General features: G+C 66.3%; 1 protein-coding gene across 1 annotated transcript in view; it reads left to right on the plus strand.

The window, feature by feature from the left end:
- Nucleotides 1-21,366, plus strand: part of LOC311516811 (SCO-spondin-like) — a 129,641-nt gene that overhangs the window by 12,973 nt on the left and 95,302 nt on the right. Inside the window, exons 10-25 of the mRNA XM_084621145.1 lie at nucleotides 1,438-1,572; nucleotides 1,671-1,833; nucleotides 2,358-2,598; nucleotides 3,301-3,439; nucleotides 4,052-4,178; nucleotides 4,420-4,592; nucleotides 4,932-5,153; nucleotides 5,560-5,725; nucleotides 6,452-6,701; nucleotides 9,431-9,611; nucleotides 10,778-10,872; nucleotides 12,047-12,303; nucleotides 13,617-13,751; nucleotides 14,311-14,513; nucleotides 19,674-19,801; nucleotides 21,156-21,265. Coding sequence (XP_084477271.1) covers nucleotides 1,438-1,572; nucleotides 1,671-1,833; nucleotides 2,358-2,598; nucleotides 3,301-3,439; nucleotides 4,052-4,178; nucleotides 4,420-4,592; nucleotides 4,932-5,153; nucleotides 5,560-5,725; nucleotides 6,452-6,701; nucleotides 9,431-9,611; nucleotides 10,778-10,872; nucleotides 12,047-12,303; nucleotides 13,617-13,751; nucleotides 14,311-14,513; nucleotides 19,674-19,801; nucleotides 21,156-21,265 — 2,725 coding nt within the window. The remainder of the gene's footprint in view (nucleotides 1-1,437; nucleotides 1,573-1,670; nucleotides 1,834-2,357; nucleotides 2,599-3,300; nucleotides 3,440-4,051; nucleotides 4,179-4,419; nucleotides 4,593-4,931; nucleotides 5,154-5,559; nucleotides 5,726-6,451; nucleotides 6,702-9,430; nucleotides 9,612-10,777; nucleotides 10,873-12,046; nucleotides 12,304-13,616; nucleotides 13,752-14,310; nucleotides 14,514-19,673; nucleotides 19,802-21,155; nucleotides 21,266-21,366) is intronic.

Genomic DNA, 21,366 nt, shown 5'->3' on the forward strand with positions numbered 1-21,366 from the left:
AGAGGGAGGGGGAAGGCGAGACACCGCCCTGGGGCTGCGCTGGTGCCCAGAGCCCTTCGCCCCCGTGCAGCGTATTCCTGACCCTGCGGGGAGCGGCGGGAGCTGGGGTGTAGGTGGCAGCTGGTGGAGATGCTTCTGCCGCACAGGAGCAGTGCGTGCTCAGAAGGGGGAGCGCCCGGGGGCTGCATGGGGCGAGGTGGGGGTGCCCCCCGAGCAGCTCTGGGGGCGCAGGGCTGACGGCTGGGGGGGCTCCCCCTGTGCGGCTCTGGGGGGCGCCGGGCTGACGGCTGGCGGGGCTCCCCCGTGCGGCTCTGGGGGCGCAGGGCTGACGGCTGGGGGTGCTCCCCCGTGCGGCTCTGGGGGCGCGGGGCTGACGGCTGGGGGTGCCCCCCGAGCGGCTCTGGGGGCGCGGGGCTGATGGCTGGGGGGGCTTCCCCGTGCGGCTCTGGGGGGCGCCGGGCTGAAGGCTGGGGGGGCTCCCCCGTGCGGCTCTGGGGGCGCGGGGCTGACGGCTGGGGGGGCTTCCCCTGTGCAGCTCTGGGGGGCGCCGGGCTGACGGCTGGGGGTGCCCCCCGAGCGGCTCTGGGGGCGCAGGGCTGACGGCTGGGGGGGCTCCCCCGTGCGGCTCTGGGGGCGCGGGGCTGACGGCTGGGGGGGCTCCCCCGTGCGGCTCTGGGGGCGCGGGGCTGACGGCTGGGGGTGCCCCCCGAGCGGCTCTGGGGGCGCGGGGCTGACGGCTGGCGGGGCTCCCCCGTGCGGCTCTGGGGGCGCGGGGCTGACGGCTGGGGGGGCTCCCCCTGTGCGGCTCTGGGGGGCGCCGGGCTGACGGCTGGCGGGGCTCCCCCGTGCGGCTCTGGGGGGCGCCGGGCTGACGGCTGGGGGTGCTCCCCCGTGCGGCTCTGGGGGCGCCGGGCTGACGGCTGGGGGTGCTCCCCCGTGCGGCTCTGGGGGCGCGGGGCTGACGGCTGGGGGGGCTCCCCCGTGCGGCTCTGGGGGCGCGGGGCTGACGGCTGGGGGGGCTCCCCCGTGCGGCTCTGGGGGCGCGGGGCTGACGGCTGGGGGTGCCCCCCGAGCGGCTCTGGGGGCGCGGGGCTGATGGCTGGGGGGGCTTCCCCGTGCGGCTCTGGGGGGCGCCGGGCTGAAGGCTGGGGGGGCTCCCCCGTGCGGCTCTGGGGGCGCGGGGCTGACGGCTGGGGGGGCTTCCCCGTGCGGCTCTGGGGGGCGCCGGGCTGAAGGCTGGGGGTGCTCCCCCGTGCGGCTCTGGGGGTGCTCCCCCTGTGCGGCTCTGGGGGCGCCGGGCTGACGGCTGGGGGGCTCCCCCGTGCGGCTCTGGGGGCGCCGGGCTGACGGCTGGGGGGGCTCCCCCGTGCGGCTCTGGGGGTGCCGGGCTGATGGCTGGGGGTGCTCTGGCACTGACGTGGGTTCTGCTCTGCCCAGGTGCAGCTCCCGTGCCAGGACGTGGCGGAGGCGGGAGACAGCTGTGACGATGCGGAGGCCAGCGCCGTGAGGCAGGAGGCCGAGGCCGTGTGCCGGAAGTTGCTGGCCAGCCCCTTCAGCCGGTGCCACTCCGAGGTCAGGGGACGGCGGTACCCACCCCCGGGGAGCAGCCGGGGCAGCCCCCCCCTCACCCCCCGCCCCGGCGCTGGCTGACGCGGCCTCTCTCCCTGCAGGTGGACCCGGGCGGATTCTACGACGCCTGCATATCCGCGTCCTGCCGGCAGGGGGGCACGGGGGCCGGGCAGCGGGAGGCCGTGTGCGCCACCTTTGCCAGCTATGCCCGCGAATGCGCCCAGGAGCTCGTCTACCTCGACTGGAGGAGGCCCGGGTTCTGCGGTAGGGGCCAGTGCGCTCCCCCAGCGGGCAGCTCCACAGCCGGGCCCGCTCCGGCAGCACGGACCCCTTCCCCCCGGCTCTGCCCCCCGCCCCCACGCCCTCCCCTCGCACCTGTCTCCCATCCAGCCCTAGCCCCCACATACACCCACCCTCACGCCCCGGTTCACCCCCTGCACGCTCAGGAGACGCTCAGCCCCCTGGGCCGCCCGCCCGTGAACGCCCCGGGCTGGAAGGGCCTGGTGCATGTGTCGGAGACAGGGAGTGGGGCTGCCCGCTCGTGGCGAGGGCCATGGGTAAGAGACCCGCTACCGCTGTCAGCGGGGAGGAGCTCCTCTCACTCCGGCACCGCAGGCTGCGTGTGGGGAGCAGCAGCCCCCGCGGCTCTCGTGGCGTCGCCCCGCATGTGCTCCTCGGACGTGGGCGGGGCGACCGGGCAGACGTGCTCCCTGGGAGCCCGCGCCCGGCTGCCTGGCAGAGGGGGCGCTGCCAGCCCGGGCCTGAGGCGCCGTGTGTCTGCCCCGCAGAGAAGCAGTGCGGCCAGGGGAAGCAGTACTCGGACTGCGTGTCCTCGTGCCCGGCCAGCTGTGCCGCCGTGGGCACCGGCGAGGAGGGGCACTGCCGGGACGAGTGTGTGAGTGGCTGCGAGTGCCCGCCGGGCCTCTACCTGGAGGGGGGGGCCTGCGTCCCTGAGGGCGACTGCCCCTGCTACCACCGTCGCCAGAAGTACGCCCCGGGGCAGAGCATCCAGCAGCGGTGCAACCAATGGTGAGGAAAGCCCCCATCAGCCCTGCCCGCCGGGCACTGGTGTGGGCAGCAGGGAGGGGCAGCCCCTAAGGTAACCCCTCCCCGGTGCCCACACCCGCACGGCCGAGCTGGACTCGGGCAGTTGGTGGTGCAGTGCCGTGCCAGGCTGGGGCGTGGCGATCCGCGGGGACGGTCTGGGCTCCGCGGGCCCCTCAGTGACGGAGCGGGGCAGAGTCCCCGTCTCACAGCTCTGCCACCCCACGGTCCCGCCCCACCCGAGGGGAGGACAGCATTGTGTGGGGAGCCCCCTGCCTCCTGGGGAATCCCTGGGGGCCCTTCTCCCTCACTCAGGCTGCTGCACCCCACTTTCCCCGGGGTACATCCCCAGCTCCTGTGGGGTACCTCCCTTGAATTGCAGAGGAGACCCACGGAGGATCGGGCCCGGTGGGGCGGGGGCAGGGCAGCTGCTGAACAAAGGTACTTGAGTGGAACCAGAGAGACAGGTGGCAGCTGGGATGCGACGCCCCGGGAGCTGCTGGGGACCCCTGGGTGGGAGCCCCAGGCTGGGCCTCCCCAGGCTGGAGGGGTCCCTCCTGGAGATGCCCCCCACCATGTCCTGGGGGCCCCGGCACCAGCAGCAGTGCCTGCCGCGGCCCGGCATACGGCAGGGGGCTCAGCGAGCCCTGGCGACCCCGTGCCCCGCTCTCGCCCCTGTCCCTGCAGCACATGCCAGGGTGGGCGCTGGTACTGCTCGCAGGACAAGTGCTCGGCCGAGTGTGCCGTGATCGGGGACCCGCACTACGTGACCTTCGACCAGAAGCGCTACTCCTTCCACGGTGTCTGCGAGTACATCCTGGTGCAGGTGAGGGGGGTCTGGGGCCCTGGGAGCTGCCGTGGGGCTTGGGGGGCCAGGCTGCTGGCGAGAGAGGGGTCTGGAGCCCTGGGAGCTGCCATAGGGCTGGGGTGCCGGGGGAGGGGGGTCTGGTGCCCTGGGAGCTGCCGTTGGGTCTGGGGGACCAGGAGAAGGGGCGAACTGGAGCCCTGGGAGCTGCCATGGGGCTGGGGAGCCAGGGGGAGGGGGGATCTGGTGCCCTGGGAGCTGCCATGGGGCTAGGGGAAGGGGGGATTGGGTGCCCTGGGAGCTGCCACGGGCCTGGGGGGCCAGGCTGCTGGGGGGAGGGGTGTCTGGTGCCCTGGGCAGGAAGGGAACCCCACGGCATGGGGGTTGGGGGGCATGTGCCCAAGCAGCCCCTCGAGGAGCCTGGCCACTCAGTGCTGGTGCAGCTCTGGAGAGCCCCTCCACGAACAAACCAGTGCAGAGCCCCGCAGGGCCCCCAGCCCAGCCCGCGCCGTGCCCTCGAGAGCGGCCGGCAGGTCCCGTCCCCTGGGCCGGGGCGCGCGGCAGGGAACGGCTGGGGAGCCGCCCTGGGCCGCGTCTCCGGCCCTCACAGGCTGGGGCACCGTTGCCTGGCAGGACTTTGTGGACTGGAAGCTGCTGATCACGGTGGAGAAGGTGGCGTGTGGGAGCAAAGGGGCCGTGAGCTGCCTCCGGGCCCTGACGGTGACTGCGCACAGGACCTCCGCCCGGCTCCACATCACAGGTCAGCTGGGCTTCGCCGCGGGGGAGTGCCTGGCAGCCCTTTGCAGAGACGGGCAGCCTGGGGGCATCAAGGGATTGCAGGAAGTGGGGCTGGCTGGCTTGGGGCTGGCTCTGATCTGCCCAGGGCAGAGGCCCAGCTGGCAGGTGGTGGGTCAGGGAGTGGGGTCGGGGCCTCTCTCTCTGTGCGGTTCTCCCTTGCCCTCCTCCTCTCCCATCTCCTCTCTGGCCCTTCCCTGCTGCAGGGGACGTGGCCGTGAACGGGCAGGAGGTGGCCCTGCCCTTTGCCAGCGCTGACCTGAGCATCCGACGGGCCTCGTCCTCCTTCCTGCTGCTCCAGGCCTTCGGCGCCCACGTGCTGTGGGGGCTGGAGTTCCCTGCCGCCTACATCACCCTGCAGCCCGGCTTCGCGGGCAAGGTGAGGCCCAGCGCGCTCCTGGTGCCCCCCGGGAGGGCCCTCGCAGCGGGGCGTTGCCCGCAGGGCCCGAGGGGAGAGGAGCCCAGCTGTGGGCGTGGGCCGAATGGCCGGCTCTGAGTACCGGGAGCGGGTCCCGGAGCCTCCCAGGCCTGTATGGCGGGTGCCAGGTCTCTCGCGACTTGCATCGCAGACCCCGGGGTGAGGGAGCCGGTGGGTCTTCGCCCCGTGCCTGGCAGAGCAAGAGTCCGCGTCCCCCGCAGGCCTGGCACCCGCTGGCCTCCCTGCGGCGTGTGGGGAGGGGGAGCTCCCCGGCTGCCCCCTCACCCCCTCCCCTGGCAGGTGCGAGGTCTGTGCGGCACCTACACCTGGAACCAGCAGGACGAGTTCACCACCCCCGCCGGGGACGTGGAGCCCAGCGTCGCCGCCTTCGCCAACAAGTTCCGGGCGTCCAGCGAGTGCCCCGCGCTCGGCTCCTTCGCCTTCGACCCCTGCAGCACCTTCGCCCAGCGCCGGGAGTTCGCCGAGGCTGCCTGCGGCACCCTGCACGGCCCGGCCTTCCAGGTACCCGCCCCGGCGGAGCCCCCGGGGGGCTGGGACCAGAGGCCACAGCGAGGGGCACCGGATCTGTGTGTGCACGTGCCGGGGAGGGGGGGCAGATCCAGGAGCGTTTGCTGTGTGCCCCTGGCACGGGTGTGGGCCTGTCTGGACGTCCCCGGCGTGTGTCTGCCCTGAGGGATCCCGGCCGCCCCATGTCTGTGTCACGCGTGTCGGGTGGTCACGGGACTGGCCCCCTCCACGTGCGGCTGTTCGCACATGTGCTGTCCGTGTGCCCATGCGTCTGTGGGGCTGGTTTCTGACGTGCCCCCCGGTGCTGTGCTCCCAGCAGGGGCCCCCGCAAGGGAAGGGCCTGGAGCCCGGGCGGCTGCTCCGAGCCCCTGGGTGACGCGCCCCCTGCCCTGTCCCACAGCCCTGCCACGACCTGGTGGAGCGGGACCCTTACTATCAGCTCTGCCTCTCCGACGTGTGCGGCTGCCCGGCCGGCGGGGACTGTCTGTGCCGCGCCCTGGCCGCCTACGCCAGGCAGTGTGCCCAGGAGGGGGCGCCGGTGCCCTGGAGGAACCAGACCTTCTGCGGTGGGTGGCTGCCTAGGCTGGGCCCCACTGGGCATGTCCGGGGAGGGGAGCCCTGCCTGGCTGGGTGGGGCAGCCAGAGGATGGCTCTGGAGAAGGGGTGGAGTGGGTGTGGGATGGGCTCTGGAGAAAGGGCAGAGAAGGCGATGGGTGCTGGAGAAGGGGTGGGGGAGGGGATGGGCGCTGGAGAAGGGGCGGGGGGGATGGGCGGGGGTTGGGCTCTGGGGAAGGGGAGGGGGTGGGCACTGGAGAGGGGGGATGGGTGCTGGAGAAGGGGCGGGGGGATGGGCGGGGGTTGGGCTCTGGGGAAGGGGAGGGGGTGGGCACTGGAGCGGGGGATGGGTGCTGGAGAAGGGGTGGGGGAGGGGATGGGTGCTGGAGAAGGGGCGGGGGGATGGGCGGGGGTTGGGCTCTGGGGAAGGGGAGGGGGTGGGCACTGGAGAGGGGGGATGGGCGCTGGAGAAGGGGTGGGGGAGGGGATGGGCGGGGGATGGGCTCTGGGGAAGGGGAGGGGGTGGGCGCTGGAGAGGGGGGATGGGTGCTGGAGAAGGGGCGGGGAGAAGATGGGCGGGGGGCGGGCTCTGGGGAGGGGGAGGGCTGGGCGCTGGAGAAGGCGGGGGATGGGCCCTGGAGCCGGGGGGTTGGGGCACGAGGCAGGTCTCTGCTCTCGGCGAGGAAGCTGGGGGTGCCTGTGCTAAGGCCCCCTCCCCCCTCTCCCTCTCCCCACAGCGGTGCCGTGCAGCGGGGGGCAGGTCTACCAGGAGTGCAGCGCCCCCTGCGGGAAGAGCTGTGCCGATCTGCGCATGGGGGCGGCCAGCTCCTGCCAGGCCCTGGCCGTGTGCGTGGCCGGCTGTAACTGCCCCGAGGGACTGGTGCTGGACGACAGCGGGCAGTGCGTCCCGCCGGGCATGTGCCCCTGCGAGCACGGGGGTGAGACCTACCCGCCCGGCAGCAAGGTCCACAGGAGCTGCAACGCCTGGTGCGTAGCCCTGCCCCGCTCCCCGCTGCCCTGGGCATAGAGAGGGTCGCACGGCAGAGCCTCCTGCACCAGCACCTCCCGCCAAGCTGGTGGGGCAGGCTGTGGGCCCAGCTCCCCAGCACAGCCCTTGGCTCTGCGTCACGGAGTTAGTGCCAGGCCCGGCCTGGGCAGGGGAGAGAGGGCATTGCAGCTGCCAGCCGCCCAGTCCCACCAGCACCCAGCCCAGAAAGGGACGTGGAGACTGGCAGGCTCAGGGGGGCAGGGAATGGGGCATGGGGCTTTTCCCCGCTACGGGGCGCTGGTTCCCATCCAGCCGCAGAGCAGGGACTGGCTGGCACAGGGGGGCAGAGAATGGGGCATGGGGCTTTTCCCCGCTACGGGGCGCTGGTTCCCATCCAGCTGCAGAGCAGGGACTGGCTGGCACAGGGGGCAGGGAAAGGGGCATGGGGCTTTTCCCCGCTACGGGGCGCTGGTTCCCATCCAGCTGCAGAGCAGGGACTGGCTGGCACAGGGGGCAGGGAAAGGGGCATGGGGCTTTTCCCCGCTACGGGGCGCTGGTTCCCATCCAGCTGCAGAGCAGGGACTGGCTGGCACAGGGGGGCAGGGAATGGGGCACGGGGCCAGATCAGACTGTAACTTGCTGTCTGGTGGTCCCTGCGTGAAAACCCCCCAGCACAGCAGGCTCGAACTGCCCCAGCAGAGAGCACAGGCAGACTGGGCCAAGGGCCTGCCCTTCCCTCTGCTCCTAGAGGGGACCCCAGGGGCAGGGCTGCCGCTGGTGCTCAGGGATTGGGGGAGAGGAACCCAAGCTGCCTGCAGCTGCTATTGCAATGAGCCATACTGGTACCTCTGGGGCCCGATCCTTCCCCCTCAGGATAGGAGTAACTCCTGCTGTTGTTCCCGGGGGCTGCTTGTATCCTGCCGTGGGAGAATCTGGCCCCTGCGGGCTATTCATAGTGTGTGCACATGCGGAACTCACTGCCACAGGATCCTGCGAAGGGCAAGGACTATTCAGAGCTGGGTTAGAGCCTGCGGAAAGAGAGGCCTGCAGGGCTGCGCTGGGGCAGTGTTCCCAGGGCGGCCAGCCCTCAGGGAGGGGCGGGAGGGGCGCCCAGCTCTCTCCCCTCAGATGGGGTGAGGTGGTGGTAGGAGATGTCTGATGAAATCACCCTATGGCCTGTTTCTGATGGCACCACAGGATAGGTGGATTTCATTGAATGTCTCTGCCACATGACGCCAGCTCCCGCCCCGCGCGTGGCCTGAGCCACGGACCATCCACCATGCGCCGGGAGAGCCAGGAGGCTCTGGGAGGGTCCTGGCCCGGGAGAAGCACACGCAGCAAGGAACCCCAGCCCCTGGCAGGGGAATCCAGGCAGATGGCAACCGCCTGGCTGAGCCCTTCTGCCAGCACGTGCGGGATCTCACGAGCTAAGCAGGGTAGAGCCAGGTCACGATGGGATGGGAGCTGCAGGGAGGGGTGCTGTCCCCTGAGTCAGTGCTGACCCCAATGTGGTGCTGGGGAGCAGGGCGGGGGCTGGGCAGGGGGCCCGGGCTGGGGCTGCGGGGAGTGTAGGGGGGGCTCAGCAGGAGGCAGGGGCTGCGGGGAGTGGGGTGGGGGCTCAGCAGGAGGTGGGGGGACTGGGGTGGGGGCTCGGCAGGGGGCGGGGGCTGCGGGGAGTGGGGTGGGGGCTCGGCAGGGGCTGCAGGGAGTGGGCTCAGTGGGAGGCTTGGGGAGCGGGGTGGGGGCTCGGCAGGGGGCAGGAGCCGGGGAGCGGGGCGGGGGCTCGGCAGGGGGCGGGGGCTGCGGGGAGCGGGGCGGGGGCTCGGCAGGAGGCGGGGGCTGCGGGGAGCGGGGCGGGGCCTCGGCAGGGGGCGGGGGCTGCGAGGAGCGGGGCGGGGGCTCGGCAGGGGGCGGGGGCTGCGGGGAGTGGGGCGGGGGCTCGGCAGGGGGCGGGGGCTCGGCAGGGGGTGGGGGCTGCGGGGAGCGGGCCGGGGGCTCAGTGCGGGGCGCTCTCCCCTCCGTCAGTACTGCCCCGTGCTCTGCTGGGACTCCGTGCTGCCGTGAGGGATCCCCAGCCCTTTCCGGGACAGGGCCAGGACCGGCTGGCTCCCAGGAGCGCTGGGCAGAGGGGGCCCCGTTGCCTGACCTGGGTCAGGGTATGAAGGGTGACCCCGGGGCAGGGCCGGGCTGCCCTGGCTCCGGTGACACCGTGTAGAGGCTGCGAAGGGCGGGGGGACCCCAGCGGCTGCGAGGTGCCCATGGGCTGCTTTGCCGGGACTCCGGGCTCGTGGGCTGCACCGCTGCTGAAGCAGGGCTTGGGGAAGTGCCCCGTTCCAGAGCGGCGCTGAATCATGGAATATCAGGGTTGGAAGGGACCTCCGGAGGTATCTAGTCCCACCCCCATGAGTCTCGGGGGACCTGGGCTGGATTTGTGCAGGGCGCCGCGTGCTCTGGCTGGGAACCTGGGGGGACGCCCAGGACCATGCGGGGGCACGAGCAGAGAGCTGGGTTTCGCGTAGGAGCCGCCGGAGCGCGTCAGCCCGGGGTCCTGTACCGAGCGTGGCCAGTCCCAGCTGTGTCCGGGGAAGGCGCGAGGACCCTGCAGTGGGCCGGGATGGGCCGGGGGTGAGGAAAGCTTCCCCCTAAAGCCTCCATCTGACATGGAGGGTTCGTCCGGGGCGGGCTGGTCGCTGCGGGCGTTCCCCTTACCCGTGGCCCTGCCTTGCAGCGTCTGTGTGAACGGGCTGTGGAACTGCACCGACGACAGCTGCCCCGAAGCCGCCTTCTGCCCCGGGGAGCTGGTCTACGCCTACGGGTCCTGCCTGCGCACCTGCGCCACTGCCGAGGGCAACCTGAGCTGCCCGGGCCTCTCCGACGGCTGCGTCTGCCCGCCAGGCACCGTCTTCCTCGTGAGTCTCCCGTTCCCTCCCCTGGCTCTGCCCCAGTCTGGGAGCGTCTGGGGAGCCTGGCCCGGCACGGAGACACGAGCCCTGGCAGCTTGTCTAGCGGTGGGCCGGGCATGGGGGGCGGTGTGAGCCTGTCACGGACCCATAGGGTCGGGGCTGCGCTCCCAGCTTTGGAACAGTCTCTGGGAGGCCCCTTCAATGTGCCAGCCCCCCTGGGGGTCCCACTCTTCCTCCAGGGTGAGCCACACGGCCTCACTGCCCCATAGATTGGCCTTGTGGGCCTGCAGCCCCCACTCCCCATGAGCTCCGGGCCACGAGTCCCCCGGAGACAGCCCCTGAGGGAGACTCGGCTGCTCTGCAGGGATCAGGACTCTGGAGAGGCACTCCCAGCACGGGCACAGCCGAGTTCAGTTGTTAGCTGGTGCCCAGCCTAGGGGCCCTTAGGGCAGCCCGGGGCAATGAAAGGTGAAGCAGGGTCCGTCCTGGCCAGCCCCAAGCCCAGCCCGGCTGTGGGGAACCCTTGGGTCCGGCTCTGTCTGGGTGGCCTCCTTGGTCAGACTCTAGGTGGGAGCCCCAACTCCTTCCAGCCCCCAACTCTTGTCTCCACCTCCCTGCTCCCAGCCCTGTGTTCTCCAGCCGGGGATCCTTGTCCAGCCCCCACTGCAGAGACAGGGCGGAGGGGGAGCCCATCTCTCCCTGGGTCTTCGTTGCTAGGTGTCAATATCCTGGCATCTGGATTTGCCATTGTCTTCTCAGGAGCTCCACTGAGATGGGGACTAGGCCCAGCCAGCTCGGGACACCCACACCCATGTCTCAGCCTGCCCTGAGAGCAACTGCCCCCCCGCCACCCACTGGTAACAAAGCAGCACTCAGGGGAAACTGAGGCACACACAGGCTCTCAAAAACATGACAAAGCATTCCCATGTTGTGGCAGAGCCGGGAGCATTCCCAGCCCTTCCACGCAGAGGCTGAGCCCCTTGGGCAGGGGAGGGGAGATCTTTCACCTCCAGACACCTAGGTTGATCCCCGGCTTGGGCTGGATCCCTCTCCCGGGGGAGCCTTGCAGACCTGCCCAATGCAGAGCGGTCTGGGCCACCCCCACCCTGCCCTGGTCTCTTGGGAGCTCTGGGGCCACGAGGCCATTGTCACGCTCCCCTTCCTCCCCCCAGAACGAGCGCTGCGTCTCCCCGGACGAGTGTCCCTGCCACCATAACGGCAGGCTGTACCAGCCCAACGACACCATCACCAAGGACTGCAACACCTGGTAAGGGCGCCCAGGGATCCGAAAGCCCTGAGCGAGGATTGCCACGTGGAGGGAGCAGGCCGTGGCGGTGGGCTGCTGTGGAGGGCAGGGCTGAGCTGGCATAGTGCTAAGGAGCCAAGTGGGATGTGCCGGTGCTGTGCCCGGGGCTGGGGGGCTGGCAGTGCCCGGGGCTGGGGGGGCTGGCAGGCCCCAGAATGGTGTCAGGGCCCAGGGCCAGGGGTGCTGGCAGTGCCGGGGGGGGCTGGCGGTGCCCGGGATGCTGGCAGTGCCCAGGCCTGGGGCTGCTGGCAGAGCTGGGGGTGCTGGTGAGGCCTGGGGCAGGGGTGCTGGCAGTACCCAGGCCTGGGGGTGCCTCGGGCCGGGGGGCTAGCGGTGGCTGGTGGTGCCCAGGGCTGGGGATGCTGGGGATGCCCGGGTCTGCAGTGTGGCTGAGCCCCATGTCATGGAGTCCCCGGGCGATGCTCTGGAGCTGCTCCCCATGAAGCCAGGCAGGACTCTGGGGCAGTCTCCTCTCTGGGAGCAGCCTGTCTGCAGGACACACAGCTCCCCCGGCTCCACCTTCCTGGGTCTGACCTCGGAGCCTTCAGCCTCCTCTGCCCCTCCGTGCGCTTCCCGCAGCCAGTCTGCCCAGGCGGGGTCCTGGGGAGGCCAGGGGGTCCTGCCCCCCAACTCCGCAGTCAGACGGGACTCTCAGCCAGCCAGTAAAACAGAAGGTTTATTAGACGACAGGAACATGGTCTAACACAGAGCTTGTAGGTGCAGAGAACAGGACCCCTCAGCTGGGTCCATTTTGGGGGGCAGTGAGCCAGACAACCACGTCTGCCCTTCACTCCATGTCCCAGCCAGCCCTAAACTGAAACTCCCTCCAGTCCCTCCTCCTCTGGGCTTTGTTCCTTTCCCGGGCCAGGAGGTCACCTGATCCCTTTGTTCTCCAAGCCTTCAGCTCTCACCTTGCAGGGGGGAAGGGCCCAGGCCATCAGTTGGCAGGAGACAGGGTGTTGGACATTTATGTACCCTGGCCCTTTGCTCTGCAACAGTGACACCCCCTTATCCCGCCCCCTAGAGACTTAAGAAGTGCGTAGGGGAAACTGAGGCACCCCCGCACTATTCAGAGGAAACATTAAGAACAGTCCTGCTTCGTCACACCCCGACACCCCTCTCCCTTCCTGTGCAGCGAGTGCCGGAGCCGTCGCTGGCAGTGCAGCACCCACCACTGCGTGGGCACCTGCGTGGCCACGGGAGACCCGCACTACGTCACCTTCGATGGGCGGGCCTTCTCCTTCCTGGGGGACTGCGAGTACGTCCTGGCACGCGAGGGCAGCGGCCTCTTCACCGTCACCTCCGAGAACGTGCCCTGCGGCACCAGCGGCGTGACCTGCACCAAGTCTGTGGTGGTGGTGATCGGGAACGCCGTCGTCCACCTCCTGAGAGGTGGGGGGCCGTGGGGGGAGAGGGGGCAGAGCACTAGGGGTTCCCGGCTGGCCCCTGGGCAGGCCAGGCCAGAGCCAGGCTCTCCAGGCCAGTCTGTCCCCCAAGTAGGAGCTTGCGGGTTCCCAGGCCAGGCTGAGTTCGTGTCTCTCATCGGGGCCCCTCTGCCCAGCCGCTGCTGCTCCCCCGCAAGCCCCGCGCGGACCTGCACCCGCTGGCTGGCAGCCCCAGCCCGCGTCCCACGCGGCTCTGCAGACGGCTCTGCTTCTGTGCCTCCAGCCGCCTCCTGGCCTGGCTCAACTCAGCACCCTGCCCCCTGGCCTGGCCAGGAGCAAGGGGGTGTGCGCTGAGGAGGGAGGGGAGGGGCGTTGTAAGTTCCCTGGTTAGCAGAGCCGTCGCAGTTGAAGTGGGTGGGGTTGCATTTCATTGCATTGCAGGCTGGCAGCATCGCGGTGTGGTGCATTACAGTGAGTTGCATCTCCGCGCGGGGCGTGGGGTATGGATTGCAGCGCGGCATGGTCCATCGCAGTCCGATGCGGTGCATTCCTTTGCATCACAGTGGGGTGTGCGACATTATGTGGAACCGTCGTGCGGTGCATTGTATTCTGTCGCGGAGTGGTGCGTTACGTGGTATTGCATCCTGGGGCGGGGCGTTGCGCTGCATCGCAGGGCAGTGCCATGTGGCGAGTTGCAGCATAGAACGGTGCAGTATATTGAATCGCAGGGAGCTGCGTTGCTCACGGGTTAGTGCCTTACGTTGCATTGCAGGGCGTTGCGTTGCATTGCACTGCAGGGTGCTGTCTTGCGTTGCATTGCACTGCAGGGTGCTGTCTTGCGTTGCATTGCACTGCAGGGCGTTGCATTGCATTGCACTGCAGGGTGCTGTCTTGCGTTGCATTGCATTGCAGGGCATTGCATTGCACTGCAGGGTGCTGTCTTGCGTTGCATTGCATTGCAGGGCGTTGCGTTGCGTTGCATTGCACTGCAGGGTGCTGTCTTGCGTTGCATTGCATTGCATTGCAGGGCGTTGCGTTGCATTGCACTGCAGGGTGCTGTCTTGCATTGCATTACACTGCAGGGCGTTGCGTTGCATTGCACTGCAGGGTGCTGTCTTGCGTTGCATTGCATGGCACGGTGTTGCATTGCATCACAGAGCGGTCCGGTGCATTGCATCGTGGGGTGGCGGGGTGCCGCGGTCGTTCTGCACTGTGCTGTGTTTCCCAGGCTGTGCGCTGTGCAGGGCCCTGCGGCCGGGTAGGGGAGCTCCCCAGACACTGACTGTCCCTCTACGCTCTGATTTTTCTACCTGTGGCCAGGAAAGGACGTGACAGTGAACGGAGTCTCAGTGCGGCCCCCAAAGACCTACAGCGGGAATGGCCTGACCCTGGAGCGAGCTGGCGTCTTCCTCATCCTCATCTCCCAGCTGGGGCTGAGCGTGCTCTGGGACGGAGGTGAGGCCCTGCCAGGCCGAGGGGGCGGGGCCCTGCCAGGCCGCAAGGGGCGGGGCCCTGTCTGGCCGAGGGGGCGGGGCCTTGCCAGGTGGGACATGGGAAGCACATGGCTTGTTTCCCTGATGGCCTCATGGGCTGTCACCTGGGCCCCGCTGCCCTTCTGTGACTCCTGGAAATCAGTGAGAAGACGAACTTGTTCCATCTGATCTGCCCTGTGGCCCGGGGCAGGGTCGCTCCCTATAGTCTGTGCTCCAGGGCTTTGCCCAGCTGAGTCAGAAACCTCCCTAGCCATGGGGCTGCCCCCTGCCCTGTTGTGTCCAGTGCTTCTCTCTGTCGATCCTTATGCTTGCCGTACAGGCTGGGGCACCCAGCCGTTCCCCCGCTGCAGTAAGATCCTGGTGGTACACTACGGTTAGGCTGAATTTCCCCCAGAGCCTGGTGCGGGAGCGGGGGGGCCCTGGAGGGGGTGGGGCTCCCCCCATATGGAGCTCCTGGGAATGGAGAGCTCCCATCCCTCCCCCCAGCAGAACCCCAAGCCCACTGCCCTCTGCCCCCACAGGCACCCGGGTGTACGTGAAACTGGATCCCCGGTACCAGGGCCGCGTGGCGGGGCTGTGCGGGAATTTCGATGGGGACACGGAGAATGACTTCACCAGCCGGCAGGGTGTCGTGGAGCCCACATCCGACCTGTTCGGCAACTCCTGGCGCGTCAGCCTCCTGTGCCCCGAGGTCAACAACGAAGACTTTGAGCACCCCTGCACCGTACGTCCCCAGGCAGGGGAGAGGAAACCCGTGCCCATAAGAGAGGGGAATGGGGCGGGTGCTGTGCCGGGTGGAGGCTGGGGCGCTGTCCCGGAGTCCCTAGGCGATGCTCTGGAACTGCTTCCCATGAAGCCAGGCAGGACTCTGGGGAAGTCTCCTTCCTGTGAGCAGCCTGTCTGCAGGACACACAGCTCACCCGGCTCCCACCTTCCTGGGTCTGACCTCGGAGCTTTCAGCCTCCTCTGCCCCTCCGTGCGCTTCCCACAGCGAGTCCGCCCAGGCGGTGTCCTGGGGAAGCCAGAGGGTCCTGCCCCTCAACTCCGCAGTCAGACGTGACTCTCAGCCAGCCAGTAAAACAGAGGTTTATTAGATGACAGGAACATGGTCTAACACAGAGCTTGTAGGTGCAGAGAATGGGACCCCTCAGCTGGGTCCATTTTGGGGGGCCGTGAGCCAGACAACCACGTCTGTACTTCATTCCATGTCCCAGCCAGCCCCAAACTGAAGCTCCCTCCCGCCCCTCATCCTCCTCTGGGCTTTGTCCCTTTCCCGGGCCAGGAGGTCACCTGATCCCTTTGTTCTCCAACCCTTCAGCTCTCACCTTGCAGGGGGGAAGGGCCCAGGCCATCAGTTGTCAGGAAACAGGGTGTCGGCCATTCTCTGTCTCCAGACCCCTGCACACACCTGCCCTCTAGGGCTCTGCAATGATCATACACCCTTACCCCACCACCTAGATACTTAAGAACTGCCTAGGGGAAACTGAGGCACCCCCACAATGTTCAGAGGAAACATTAAGAACAGTCCCACTTCATCACATCTCTCCCCCCTTCGAGATCGAACTGAGCGGGGTCACTTTAGCCGGTGACCTGGGGAAGTTCGAAGCCACCAGCGTTCCCATGGATGCCCCAGCATCTCTCCCATTCCTTGGTAGGAGTTACACCAGGCCCTTCCAGTTTCACGCCCTCCCTTAGGTAGGGGGTGGTCGATAGCAATCGCAGGCCGCATATGGGAATGTTTATGCGGCCTGTGCCCTTTGGCCACCCCAAAACCCCAGGGGGTCAAACTGGGATTGGGTCTTCTCCCCAACAAGCTGGCCAAACACAGCCACTTGGTTATAGGACTGTTTAACTTTCTTAACAGCTTTCACTCCATCTGAGATCTTCTAAAAGCTCTCCACACTGGATCTTTCAACAGGAAAGTCAGTGGATCCATTCACAACAGAACATTTCTGGCAGCTAGGAACTGAAACTTTCTTGATTAAATCACTTTCACACCCTTCAGTTGCAGTAAACTGCTTGCAAAGACTCTGTGAGGATTCCTTTCCCTAGGGGCTTTTCTATGCAACAATTCACCCCTCACAGAAATTCTGCTCTTACCCTCTTTACCAAGGGCTTGCTCTAGAGGAACACTTTCCTGAGCAACAACAGACTCCTTCTGGGTCTCCCTTACATCCAGAATCACCTGTGGCCCATCCGGCGGATTCCTACACAATCCCCTTTCAGGCAAACTTACAGACTTCCTAGATAAAAGGTCAGAAGCATTCTCCTTCCCTTTGCCACACATAAGTTCAGGAATCTTTTCCTTCTTGCTGCAGGTTTCCACACCCTCAGTAGGTAACACAATCACATCACCTTCATGCTCTCCTTGTGCCCTGGCTAGGATCTCACCCTGATTAGACAGAGTTGTGACACCCTTTCCCAACAACACACTAGCAACAGGCAAAATACAAGCACCAGAATTGTCTGGTCTCGGGGATTTTACATAGACACTAACTGGATGCGATCTAGTTACCGGGCCATTCTCCCGAGCAGACACAAACTTAGGACCCTTCCCTTCCTGGGCTTTAGCTGAGTCCAGAACCAACTCTGAGACAACTGAACGACCCTCAACCATCACAGGCTGAAAGGCCCCTTCTGTCTGCTCCACAGACAAAGAAGAGCCGGACACACTTTCTCCTTTCCCAGACACACAGCTTGGGATCTCTTTCCCCTTGTCCCAGCACACAAGGCTGGTCACAGACAGCTGGTTGGAGATCAGGGTAGCTCCCTCCATAGGCAAGTCAATACCCCTGACAGACAAAGGCACGTTTCCTTCCCTGTCACAATTCTCCACCCAGGTAACAGGTAAGGTCCAGACCACTCATCTTCCACTTTCCTCGCCTTCCCACCCTGCTGACTAGACAAAGCCATCAGCTCACAAGGCTGCCTAGGCTCATCCAGTCTTTCCTTACCAAGCACCTTGCCACTCCCCACAGATCCCCTGCCCTGCCTGTGTCTCCCCCCCATTAGCTGGGGTCTCAGCTCCCACTGTGCTCAGCACTGCCCTTGCTGTCCCAGTGGGGGTAGGTTTCAGAGTAACAGCCGTGTTAGTCTGTATTCGCAAAAAGAAAAGGAGTACTTGTGGCACCTTAGAGACTAACCAATTTATTAGAGCATAAGCTTTCGTGAGCTACAGCTTATGCTCTAATAAATTGGTTAGTCTCTAAGGTGCCACAAGTACTCCTTTTCTTTTTTCCAGTGGGGGTAGGCAGCGAGCTCGCTGCTTTCCTCACTGCATCAGAGCCAGCGTGAGCCCCCTCTCCAGTGTGCAAGGGGGCGGGGAGCATCTCTCTGTCCCACCCAGCTCAAGGGGTCTAGTTACAAGCAGGCAGGTAGCCTGAGCCTAGCCGCTCCTCCCCCCTGCCAGCCAGGTCATCTGCATTTTCACTGACCATTTCCCTCTCCACTTATTGGTTCCCTGGATTCAAATTCAAACCCTTGGCCTTTACAGGAGCAAGGCCTGGATTCTGTCCCAAACAGACACAGTCACCCCACAACAGGATCTCGCAGCCAATGTCCTGGAGAACCCCAAGACCAGCCAGCCCCACCCCTCCTGGGTCTGCACAGAGATCTGGGCCATAGGCAGGGCGAGGGGCTTCGTCCTTGGGACCCTCACGCAGCTCACACAGCCCCTCAGCATCTGAGGCTGCACCACCCAGGGCCTGACACCAGTTTTATCTGTCCCAGGAATGTCTCCCCATTGACCATCACCTTCCGCTCCCACTGGGGGTCCGAGGGGCCTGGCCCCAGGAAACTCCACACAGACATATAGGCTGGGACCAGGAGTGGGAGCCTGTCCACCTCCCCACCCATCTGGCTGACGGAGTCTATGGCCTTGGGACCCAGCAAGGGACCTAGACACTGAAGCTTTTCCGCAGGGTCCCCTTGGTTCAAATCGCCAGCCTGCTCAAAGGCAGTGAGGTGGCATCCACATCCCCCTCCCCCTTAACCAGGGGCAGCAATTTAGTCTCGAGGTTCCCTGCGGAACTGGCCCCCCGGGGTCTATCCCCACTCACCCCGGGGGGTCCCCTAGGCCTCTCCGCTCCCCCACCGCCAGTTCATGCCTCTCGGGCTCTCGCTGTCTCTCACAGTCCTCTTGCTCTCTTGCACTCAGCTCCAATCCCGTCCGTCTCCGATCCCCCGATGGGGAACCTGATCATGAAGACCCCTGTCTGGTTGGGGACAGGAGTCTTGGGGATGCCTGGCTCCCACTCCAGCTGCTCCCAGATCCTGCCATAGCCCCATTTGGGGTCAGGAAGCTGTTCCTTAGAGCGGTCATCCTCCTCCAGCTGCACGATTAACTCTGCTTTGGTGAACTTTCCAACGCTCAACCCTCTCTTCCTGCACAGGGTTACAATGTCCTTCTTCAGGAGACGGTGACAGGCCGTCACTTCGCTCTTCCCAAGTTGTTGTGGACTCACAGGCCTGTGTGCTCTCAGCTCCCCACAGTTTCCAGGGAGAACCCCTAGTGTGCCAGCCCTTCTCGAGGTCACCCCCTCTTTGTCAGGGTCAAGCTGCAGACTCCTCCGCCCCTGGGACCGCTCGCTGCAATCCCCCGGGGGACCCTGTTACTGCAAAAGTCCTTCTCTCTGGTCACACACTCCCAGGGGTTAACCGCCCCCTGAAACTGTCTCTCTCTGAATCTTCAGCACGCCTGGTCCCTGTCAATCCCTCTTCGTTTTACTGCTCCCCAGTCACTTACTGCAGGAAGCGCCATCCGCGGGGTGCAGTAGATCCCACCACTACCACCAGTTGTCACGGGGTCCCCGGGCGATGCTCTGGAACTGCTCCCCATGAAGCCAGGCAGGACTCTGGAGATGTCTCCTCTCTGGGAGCAGACTGTGTTCAGGACACACAGCTCACACAGCTTCCACCTTCCTGGGTCTGACCTCGGAGCATTCAGCCTCCTCTGCCCCTCCGTGCGCTTCCCACAGCGAGTCTGCTCAGGCTGGGTCCTGGGGAAGCCAGAGGGTCCTGCCCCCCAACTCCACAGTCAGACGGGACTCTCAGCCAGCCAGTAAAACAGAAGGTTTATTAGACGACAGGAACATGGTCTAACAGAGCTTGTAGGTGCAGAGAACAGGACCCCTCAGCCGGGCCCATTTTGGGGGGCAGTGAGCCAGACAACCCTGTCTGCACTTCACTCCATGTCCCAGCCAGCCCCAAACTGAAACTCCCTCCAGCCCCTCCTCCTCTGGGCTTTCCCCTTTCCGGGGCCAGGAGGCCACCGGATTCCTTTGTTCTCCAACCCTTTAGCTCTCACCTTGCAGGGGGGGAAGGGCCCAGGCCATCAGTGGCCAGGAAACAGGGTGTCGGCCATTCTCTGTCTCCAGACCCCTGCACACACCTGCCCTCTAGCGCTCTGCAAGGATCGTTCACCCTTATCCCACCACCTAGATACTTAAAAAGAAAAGGAGGACTTGTGGCACCTTAGAGACTAACCAATTTATTTGAGCATAAGCATGATGCATCCGATGAAGTGAGCTGTAGCTCACGAAACCTTATGCTCAAATAAATTGGTTAGACTCTAAGGTGCCACAAGTCCTCCTTTTCTTTTTGCGAATACAGACTAACACGGCTGCTACTCTGAAACTAGATACTTAAGAACTGCATAGGGGAAACTGAGGCACCCCCACAATATTTAGAGGAAACATTAAGAACAGTCCCACTTTGTCACAGGCGCTGATGGCTGGAGTGTGGTGGGGGTGGACGGGAGGCTGGGATGTTGCTGCAGCAGGGGTGCAGGGGTCTTGCAGTGGCTGGGAATTCGGGGTGCTGGGATGCAGAGGTGTTGCAGTGTCTGGGGATTCGGGGTGCTCACATTCCTGTCTCTGGTTCCCAGGTGAATGCTCACCGTGGGACCTGGGCCCGGAAGCGCTGCAGTATCATGATGCAGAATCTCTTTGCCCCGTGCCACGAGGAGGTGCCCTGCCAGCAGTTCTACGACTGGTGTGTCTTCGATGCCTGCGGGTAGGTGCCGGGGGCTGGGCTGGGCAGGGCGGCTGGCTCTGGGGCCTGGGCGCTGAGCGCTGGTGAGGGGTGGTGTCATGAACCCAGAGGCCCGGTACTATTGCACGGTGTGGAGCAGTCCCTGGGAGGACCCCTCTGTGTGTCAGCCCCCTCAGGGTCGCACTCTCACAGGGATCCGCCCCTCAGCTTCCCCACCTCCCGGGACCAAACCTCAGAGCCGTCAGCCCCCCTGCTTCACGCCCGGCGCTCCCCTCAGCGAGTCCACTGGGTTGGACCCAGGAGGGAGACTTGCACCCCCAAAGGGAGCAACGCACCCCGACTTCCTGACTCCGCAGTGACTCTCGGCCAGCGTGTGACTGCAGGAGGGACGTCTGAGCACAGCACAGAAAATCCTTGGTTACCATAGAGAAGAGAAAGTTACGGCATAGTCCATCGGGGTCGGTCCCAGAGCTGTGACCCCTCTTTGGACCCAGTCCAGAAGCTTCTCCCCTGCCTCAGCAGCCCACACTTAATAGCCCCACCTGGCTCCTCCCCAGCCCTTTGTCCTCCAGCTGGACACACGGACACACACAAACAGGGCCTCTGTCTATGGTCATTTGTTGCTAGGTGCCAAATGTCTGGGCAATTGCAATGGTCATTGTCTTCTGGGACTGTCCAGGGGTGTGGGCCCCAGGCAGCCTGGCCCTCTGGGGCTCTGCAAAGAGTAAACAACCCTTTCCCCCACCCAGTTACCCAAGTACCACATAGGGGAAACTGAGGCACGCACATTATTCATACATTCTGAGCAATTCCCACTCCGTCACAGGCGGCAGGGCTGCAAGGCTGCCCCATGCCGTTCCCTGCAGCCAGTGGTCTGTGCAGGCTTTGGTGTGAGAGCCGGGCAGTGGGTGCTGGCCTCCCCTGGCTCTGCTCACCATTACAGCTGGCCCCGACAGCCCGGGGATCGCCTTGCTGGGGAGAGGGTGTTTCGTGAGGGGCTCAGGGCTGGCGTGAGGGATGCTAGGGAGGGAGCAAGAGCCCCCCCAGGGCGAGTGGCGCCAGCCTGGCCTCTAGAGAAGGGGCAGGAGGCTGAATTTGTGTGTCCCTGGGGGGGGTCGGTGCATCGGGGGGGTCGGTGCACAGGGGGAGCTCGGGGCTGAAGGGGCCCAGACTGGCTTCCCCCTGCCCTCGGGGAGCCCCGGTCTGAGCATGGAGCCCGGGTTCCCCTCCCCTCCCACGGTCAGTAGGGAAGCACGCTGGACAGGGAGATGAATCCCCCACTGCAGGTCACATCTGGCTTGTGGGCGGTGCGCGCCCGGCCGTCGGCTGCCCCTCCCCGGCTGCCGGCGGCTGATGCGGCGCTGTGTGTGGGCAGGTGCGATGCCGGGGGGGACTGCGAGTGTCTGTGCACGGCCATCGCCGCCTACGCCGAGGAGTGTAACAAGCGCGGGGTGTACGTCCGCTGGAGGAGCCAGGAGCTGTGCCGTAAGTGCCCCCCCGCCCCCAGGGCCCCATAGCAACAGCCCTGGGCTGAGCCTGGAGAGGGGCTGGGGCTGGCAGTCGTGGGCAGAGCTCCTGTGTGGGCC

The sequence above is a fragment of the Lepidochelys olivacea genome, assembly GCF_965140295.1.
Source record: "Lepidochelys olivacea isolate rLepOli2 genome assembly, chromosome: 2".
In the NCBI taxonomy this organism is placed as follows: domain Eukaryota; kingdom Metazoa; phylum Chordata; order Testudines; family Cheloniidae; genus Lepidochelys; species Lepidochelys olivacea.